Below are 9,241 nucleotides of genomic sequence, written 5' to 3'. Positions count from 1 at the left end.
TGAGAGGATGGGATGTAGCCATTGACAACGGTGATGCCCTACATACAGCTTGCCATGGAAAGGAGTAAGAAGGATTGGATGAAAGCAGTAGGAAAGCAGAGATTCAGAAGGAACACAGCACCTCCATGCACTTATGAAATTCCCACCATTGAATTACATGAGTAACTCTATCTTTATTTTCTGTTTTATTTATTTACTATTCGAAAACTCCATAACATTTATTATCCGCCTAACTGAGATTTACAAGATGATCATAGCTTGCTTCATACCAACAATCTCCGTGGGATCGACCCTTACTCATGTAAGGTATTACTTGGACGACCCAATGCACTTGGTGGTTAGTTGTGCGGAGTTGTGACTAAGTGTGATTCACGTTTGAGAGCGCTACCAAGTCTTTGGAGCCATTGTTGATGATCATAATTTCGTGCACCATCTTTCAATTTTTAAAATCTTTTTAGTTAATTAGCTTTTAATTTCCTATTTAATAAATAAATAAAATAAAAATAAAAATACTTTAATTCTAATTTCTCTTTTTACTTTTTAATTTTCAAATTCTTTACCCCCTTTATTCGAATTCTTCTTCTCACTCTTCTATCTTCATTCTTCTTTCTTCTTCACATCTCACAAGGAGTTCTCTATCCTTTAACATAGAGCTCCCATTCTTTTTCTTTCTTGCTTTCTTTTTCTTGTTTATGAGCAGGAACAGAGATAAAGAACCTCTCTTTGATCTGAATCCTGAACCTGAGGACCCTAAGAAAGCGTTTGCAACAAGTTAAAGCACAACACTCTGGAAGAGATCTCATAGAACTTTTTGAACAAGAAACTGAAAGTACAGACATGGCAGCTGAACCGAATAATGAAGGAGATGCAAGGAAGGTTCTTGGTAACTTTACTACACCAACTTCTGATTTCTATGGAAGAAGTATCTCCATACCTGCCATTAGAGCAAATAACCTTGAGCTTAAGCCTCGGTTAGTCTCTCTAATGCAACAGAATTACAAATTTCATGGACTTTTCCCACATCAGTTCTTATCTGAATTCTTGCAAATCTGTGACACTATTAAGACCAATGGAGTGGATCTTAAGGTCTACAGGCTTATGCTTTTCCCTTTTGCTGTTAGAGACGGAGTTAGGATATAGTTGGATTCTCAACCTAAGAAAATCCTAGACTCTTGAAAAAAGCTAGTCAATGCTTTCTTGGCCAAGTTCTTTCCACCTCAAAAGATGAGCAAACTTAGGGTGGAAGTTCAAATCTTTAGACAAAAAGATGGTGAATCTCTCTACGAAGTTTGGGAAAGATACAAACAACTGATCAACAAGTGTCCTCCTAACATGCTCTTAGAATGGTTTATCCTATGAATCTTCTATGATGGTCTATCTAGAGTTACAGAAGTCCAAATGGCGCGTTTTCAACGGCTATGGAATGCTAACATCCAAGGCTTTCCAAAAATATATAATAGTCCATACTTTTCTTCGAAAATGAAGGCCCAAAATTGGCGTTCAACGCCAGCCACCAGCTCCATTCCTGGCATCCAGCACCCACAGGGGAGCAGCTAGCGTCCAACGCTCAAAAGGGAGTCCCTAACCAGCGTTCAACACCCCTAAGGGGTACTAGCTCGTGGAGACACTTAAAGATCAACCCAAACACTCACCAAATGGGCTCCATAAGTGAATTTTCGCACCTCTAAGACTAGTCTATCATATTTCTATAATCTTAGTCATTAGATTAGTATATATAGGAGAAGATCACCCTTGTTTAGGATCTTCTTCCTCCCCCATTCGAATTCATCACTATTTTTGTACAGTTTGAGTCACTAACCTCCTAAGATTAAGGTTAGGAGCTCTGCTGAATTTTATGGATCAATAATATTACTGTTCTAGTTCAATATGTCTGATTCTATTCTCTTATACAAGCTCGTTCTTCATCTTATGAATTGAGGGTGACCCGTGAAAATCACCCTTATTCTACATGGATTCTGTGCGAGTTCTGACCCAGATAGCATTGAACCAAAATTAGAGATTGCATTGCGGATTCCAATAGAGTACCTGGGCAATTTTGGATACGTGACATAAAATTCTGTTGACTATGGGTAAGTGAGATCTCTGTGGCGTTAAGGCTAGAGTCAAAGAAGTAGCACTTTCTAATTCGAAAAATCTGCCTTGTCTGTGGCACCTTGAGTAGGATCGTGAAGGAGAGTGGATTGTTTAAAGCTTCATCTTCTGCTACAGTGAGAAACCTAGAGATGGCTTGATAAGAGGGCATGAGTCACTTCAACATGGTGGATTACTGCAGTAGAGGAGGTTAACTTGATGAGAAGACATGAGTTAATCACTTACGGCTTCCATTGAAGGAATCAGAAAGTTATTGAAAAAGTTAATCCGAAAAGACAAAGCATTCCCGAAGCCTCAACCGTCCTCATGCCATTGATTCCACACCTATTTAGTAACGTTTTATTTATGTATCTGTTTTTATGCATTTTCTCGTGACAACTATACTTTCTATCTGCCTAACTAAAATCTGCAAGATAACCACTGCTTGCTCAAACCAACAATCTCCGTGGAATCGACCCTCACTCACCTGAAGTATTACTTGGATGACCCGGTATACTTGCTAATCTATCTGTGCGAAATGTGTAGAGCCAATTTCGTACACCATGTTTAGATATATATTATTTAAAAAAAAATTAAAAAATTAGTAAAATTTATTATTTTTATCATTAATATACTTAAAAATATAAATTAAAAATAAATTATTAAATTATTAAATTAAAAATATTAGATTCATGAATAATGACTAAATTAATAACAAAAAAACAATAAATTCTACTGAAACTTGAACATTACCCTATTTAAAATATATCTTTACAGAATTAGCAAGATGAATTGGAAAAGCTAGCCAATGCTGGGAGTCCTAATGACCTTGTCAGATTCATCAACATAAATTCGAACTCGTTGGGATCGAAAATCAAAAGTGACAGAATAACCCGGTGGAATCAGCTGGATATCAGCCTCACCCATCTCCTCCTTTATCTTCTTCTTTGCTTCTTCAGAAGTAGTGCCTACAAGCTCCGGCCAACTTGTTTTCTTGGGATTGTTTGATCCCATAAGTTGATTGTAAGACACTGATAACAAGATGTTAAACATGTTATAAAAAAATTATATACAAGGACTATGCCGTAAGTTTTATCATTATGCAGGCCCTGAATTGTTAAGCAACTATTAATCACTTAATTATATTTTATATTGAGAAAATTTTTAAATAACTCTTCATAATTATTTCAAAAGATAAAAAAAAAAATTTAAAAAAAAATATTTTTTTAATTTTTTATCTTTATTTTTATAAGACAAATTAGATATAATTAATTTTTTTTTTTGTATTATCGAAATAAACCTATGTGATAGGATAGAGATAGTTATTGAAAAAGGATGCAGAAATATATTGGTACAGATGTAACATCAATGATGATACTACCAGTTATTAACTTATTATCTTTGAAACAATGACTATGTTTCAGAAAATAGCATAAGTCTGATAACTAGAAGATGTTGGTTGTTATTATTTATGTATTTTCGTAATGGCAATTGATTGTGTTTTTACAACTATGACAAAGAGATAAATAAATCCTTTTGTTGGCGGTTCAATGGTGGAATATTTGGAGAGCTCGAAATACTTGGATTTTAGAAGAGGTGAAGAGAAGTCATGAATTGAGATAGTGGAGGCGACAAAGAAGATGATTCGAGAAGAACAGTGTTTGAAAACCTTAAAGAAAGCTCACTTTCCCTTTCTTATTTCTTTTATTCTTACAGAACTTACTTTTAAATTGGCTATTGTCTTTTGGTAAGTTCAGGATAAATGTATTCTTTAATCTTTTATCAAAGAATAAAATTTATTATCTTTGATAATAAGAAAAACTATACGTGTATTTATAAAAAAAAAATGATGGCTAATATTATATGTATTTAATATATAAATAGTATTTTAAAAAAATACATATATTTAGTATATAAATAATAAATTCCTATATATATATATATATATATCAACCTATGGAAGATAACAATGTGTCCGTGGATATTCAATTTTTCATTTGATTGCTCTGCGGTTGCAGATTGTGATCGTCTTTTTAGCCGGCCGGGGACTGCTTTTCTGTGGAGGATACAACAAGCTCTTGAAAAAAGGCAAAAGAAAGAAAGACTAGGTACTTTCACAGTTTCACTTCTGGCTTTAATTGTTACAACTAAATAAACTTTTATAATCAAAATACTCTAAAGTTTGATGTTTCTTATTTTTTAAATTAGAAAGTAACCATTATACCTCTAGGTTTAGAGGTATTTATAGCTTAGATCATATTTACATTGGATATGTAATTTGTAGATATATTTGATGCCTTCTTGATATTACCACAACTACAATAATTTAATTACAATGTAATTATTGAATATCATCACGGTTTTAACTTTTATTTATTTAAATTGCAATTCTCATTTTTATCCACAAATATTTAAACGGATAACAAACTTATTTAAAAAAGAAAAAAATATCGTTATATTCATAAAAGGATTTAAATTACGATTATTATCTTTTATATATATTTAAAATTTAAACTAGAGCACACACTAAAATTGTATTTGTTTTTAAAGGTAGGATAAAATAAGATATTGAAAACAAGACACAAAAAATAGAAATACAAAATTTTTGTATTTTTTTTTATTAGAATAAATATAAAATATATTAATTCAATATTTTTGGATATAATATTTTTATTTATATCTTATTTGTCAAATATAATTTTATATTTCTATATCTTTATCTTAGTATTTTATCGAGTTAAACCCCAAAATGGTCTCTGAGATTGGTGTTGTGCACTAAAATTGTCCCTGAGATTTCAATTGTACCAATTACATCCCTGAGTTTGAAAAAAGTGCACCATATTAGTCCTTGACCCATTTTTCATTAACGACATGATGACCTGGCATGATGATGTGGACTGTAAGTGACACGTGTCACTTCATGATTTGGCCACATGTAATAGTATGATGATGTGGCGTCCAGTGACATGTGGCATGCTGACGTGGATGGTTGTGCCACGTGTCACAATACTATTTGTCCACGTGTCGCAACACTATTCGTCTACGTGTCATCCATTATGTCATCGTTGTATATGCACCAAATTAGTCCCTCACTTTGCATTAAGTGACTCATTTTAGTCCCTGAAATTGAATGTCGTGCACCAAACTAGTCCCTTCACCAGTTTTTTTCCTTTTTTCTATAAATTAAAAGTTCTCAATATTTTTAAATGCATTAATTTCAATTCTATTTTTTCACATGTTCTTCAAATAAAAGTGTTTTTATAAAATATTTTTTCTCTTACGAATACCCTAACCGCCCGACTTGGAGTTGACGTGAGGACTTTTCAAGCATCTTCACTGTCATCTCCGACCTCTTTTAATACTTTTATAAAATATTTTTTTTCTTGCGAATATCCCTAATAACCGTCGTTTTGGAGTTGACATGAAGGCATTTCAATCTTCCCTCATTATCATCTCCGACCTCTTTCGTCTAGACTGTCGAAGTCAAAGATGGTAGTGAGGGTGCTTGAAGTGTTTTCAATCTAGCCCATTTACACATAACAAAAATGTGTATTTCATAAAAAAAAATGTTTATTTTAATAATTAATTTCTTGTTAAAAACACATGTTTTTTTATGAAAAAAATGTGTCTAATCAATCATATAATTATTTTTTTATAATAACATACTTATATATTACAAAATTTACCAATGTTAAAAAATTATATAATTAAAAATAAAATCTTAAAATTTTTTATGAAAGCACTTGTATTTAAACGATATATGAAAAAATAGAATTGAAATTAGTGTATCTAAGATATTAAAATTTTAAATTTAAAAAAAATGAAAAAAATTGGTAAAGGGACTAGTTTAGTGCACGATATTTAATTTCAGGGACTAAAATGAGTCACTTAATGCAGAGTGAGGGACTAATTTGGTGCATATACAACAATGACATAATGGATGACACGTGGACGAATACTGTTGCGTCACATGGCACAAACGGACACGTGGCCAGATAACATTGTGACACGTGGCACAACTATCTACGTCAGCATGCCATGTGCCACTGGTTACCACATCATCATACCATTACTCGTGGCCAAATCATGAAGTGACACGTGTCACTTACAGTCCACGTCATCATGTTATGTCATCACGTCGTTAATAAAAAATATGTCAGGGACTAATATAGTACATTTTTTTTAATTTCAGAAACATAATTAGTGCAATTGAAATCTCAAAAACAATTTTAATGCATGACGCCAATCTAAAGAACCATTTCAGAATTTAACTCATATTTTATCCTTATAAACAAATACAACCTAACATATCTAGAATATACACTAATTATGAATTACAAGTGATTAGGACTCGAGGTTAATTTTAGGTGCTTATTTAATTAATTGTTGTCGGCTTTGTGATAAGGATGAGTTGAGCTGTAGTATTTCATAATTTGAGTATATATATATGTTGTTGATTAGGTTCTTATACTGTCTCGGAAATGTATTAGGGGATATATACACACAAAGGTAGCAAATTAAATCATAGTACTAATTTTATAATAGCATAAATCATAAACAAAGTTTGGAGTTTGGACTGTTAGGTAGTATTTGTTTTGAGATATTGAGATAGAGATTAAGAGATTGAGACACAGTATTATGTTTGTTTAGTTCAGAGATTAGTACTAAAATTTTTGTCTCTGTTCCTAAAATTTCAGTATTTCAGTACCTCAAAAAAATAGAGACACGGGAGACTAAATTTTTTAGAGACGAAAACTGAAATTTTAATAATATTTTATACCTAAAATACCCTCATTTCAATTAATTAATTCCAATTTTCATCTTTTGTGCAAATTAAATTAGAATTTTATTTTTATTTCAATTTTTGTCTCTCACTTTACACCAAACAGAATACTAAAATTTATTTTGGTTTCTATTTTTTAGTCTCTATCTTTCAATTTCAGTCTTTCAGTCTCTGTCTCTCTATCAAACATTACCTTATAGAAGGGTCATGATTAAGTCATACATGACACTTTAATTTTGGCTCAATTTTTTTTTTGTGTTTTTGATAAAATAGCTGCTCGCCTGCTTCTCTTCTTTTTCAAATTTACTAAAATAAATTTTTTATTTAATTATTTAAATTTTAGATATTTTTAGTTGAGTTTTCATTAATTTTATTTTTAAGAGTTTTAGATTTTTTCTTATATCAAATATTGACAATAATCTCAGTTGTTCTATATTAATTTCCAAGACTTTATCAATTACTATTTGATATGGTAAGTTAAATATAAAACTAAAAATATAAAATAAATAAAAGTGAATATAAACAACAATTTAATCCAAAGTTATAACTTACATGCGTAAAAATTGAAATACCAACATAAACACAGAACAGTATAAAAGTATAGATTGAGGGGAATTTTAATCTAAACCTCTATATAATTTTTCGGTGTTTTCACACATACATGAATGATTTTGCGATTATACAAAATTAATTAAAGAGTTAACAGAATCAATTTTTCTTTTTAATTTGCACGAAATATAATAATATTTAGAAATAGCAAAAAATTATGACTTACTTGGCAACCCCTCATTAGGCTTTTCCAGAGGAGGATTAGCTGATCCTTGTCCTTCATCTTTTTCTGCCATGAATAATAACTAAGAAGCTAAGGATGTGAATGCTATTTTTTTTTATCGATTGCTTAGCGATGAAAGTTATATATATCTCAAGCTTGAACCTTAAGGATGAAGGAATAATAACGTAACTGAAGAATATATATATATGAAATGGCGGTGTTAAACGTTGCCACCTCCTTTTTGGACATTTGTGTTGATGAGACAAAAAATGTAGACTTTTTCAATGTCTCTCATTGATTTTGTCGTGCCGCGTCATCTTACTTTGGACTATATATTTATTATCGTGGTATAATAATGCAGCTACATAAAAATTAAAATACTTTCCACATGTCCAAAAAAAAAAAAAGAGAAATACTTTCCAAATATCAAATGTTACTACGTTCAACGTCAAATAATTATTTGTCCTCCACCCAATTTTATTTGATCTTAAATAACTGTTTATTCAAAAAAAAAAAAAAACAACTACTAACAAATATTTGTACTTTCTTAAGCATGTTAAAGCAGAAATTTTGATATTTTTAATAACATTAAATGTATAAAATATTTTGCCATATTTTTTACTTTAGAAATCTTAATAAATGTCGTAAGGATACTTGCTAGTAATTTGCCTTCTACAGATGTGTGATAATACTTAAATTTTACTAATTATGACACTATTAAATGAAAGAGAAAACATGTAATATTTAAAATAGTTATTTTACTTCTTATAACTCTTTAAGATTATTTTGATCAATAAATTCAAAACAGTGAGGATAGAATTAACCTTTTAATTTTTGGTCGAGGCTATGTTTCAATGATAAAGATGTTCTAGCCTAACTCAACAAGAATTGAAAGTTCATTAAGCGAATCTATGATCTAGTCATGCGATGAAATGTTCATTATGTGACACGATTTCTTCAGGTGGACAATTGGTAGAAACTTTTAAAGGGATGAGCTCAAACAAGAGGGCACCCGACGAATGAGAATAAAGAAGAGGGATCTACTCCTCTCCTTAGATATGTCACCAAAATTTAATTTAGCCACCTCATTATATGGATATTGATTTCGACATCGGAGTGCCCTTACAAATGGCCCCACCCGTCGATCAACTGACGATGCATTGATGCACCTTCTCCCTTCAGAACTCACATTCAGGTCCCGATCTTCATCCCCAACATCCCTTTACCAACCGACTCGACGAACTCATGAACAATGGCACCGTCTGTGGGGACCTAACGCGAGCTGAGGATGGAGGCTTTTCTCTACCTGAAGGACGAGCCAGGAGAAGGTGAGAACAACGAGTGCCAATTGTCTCATGAGTAGGCTGGGCAAAGGTACCTCTCGGAGGCGTCGATCGACCCCTTCCGATCAGGACTACTCCCAAAATCAATCCCTAAAAAGGCATCCATTATGGAGTACAGGCAACGACAATTCTCAAATCATGCAAGAACTCAGACATAGGGTCCGAAATCTGGAATGAAAATTGGCGGCGAGAGACCGCTAAAACCCTGAGAATAGCCGAAATACTCTCTCACGTGCACAGGCCTGCCTGAGC

General features: G+C 32.1%; 1 protein-coding gene across 1 annotated transcript; it reads right to left on the bottom strand.

Annotated features, from left to right (window-relative positions):
- Nucleotides 1–2,829: 2,829 nt before the first annotated feature.
- Nucleotides 2,830–7,797, bottom strand: LOC107458657 (subtilisin inhibitor CLSI-I). The gene is made up of 2 exons (XM_016076879.3): nt 7,650–7,797; nt 2,830–3,122 (listed from the first exon to the last, which is right to left on the bottom strand). The coding sequence occupies exons 1-2, from the start codon at nt 7,717–7,719 to the stop codon at nt 2,893–2,895; spliced, it is 300 nt and encodes a 99-aa protein (XP_015932365.1). The 5' UTR covers nt 7,720–7,797; the 3' UTR covers nt 2,830–2,892.
- Between the last annotated feature and the right edge of the window lie 1,444 nt (nt 7,798–9,241).

This window comes from Arachis duranensis, chromosome 7, assembly GCF_000817695.3.
Source record: "Arachis duranensis cultivar V14167 chromosome 7, aradu.V14167.gnm2.J7QH, whole genome shotgun sequence".
Classification (NCBI taxonomy): Eukaryota; Viridiplantae; Streptophyta; class Magnoliopsida; order Fabales; family Fabaceae; genus Arachis; species Arachis duranensis.
Note: the sequence above shows the minus strand (reverse complement) of the source record. Positions and strands in the feature narration are given on the sequence as shown.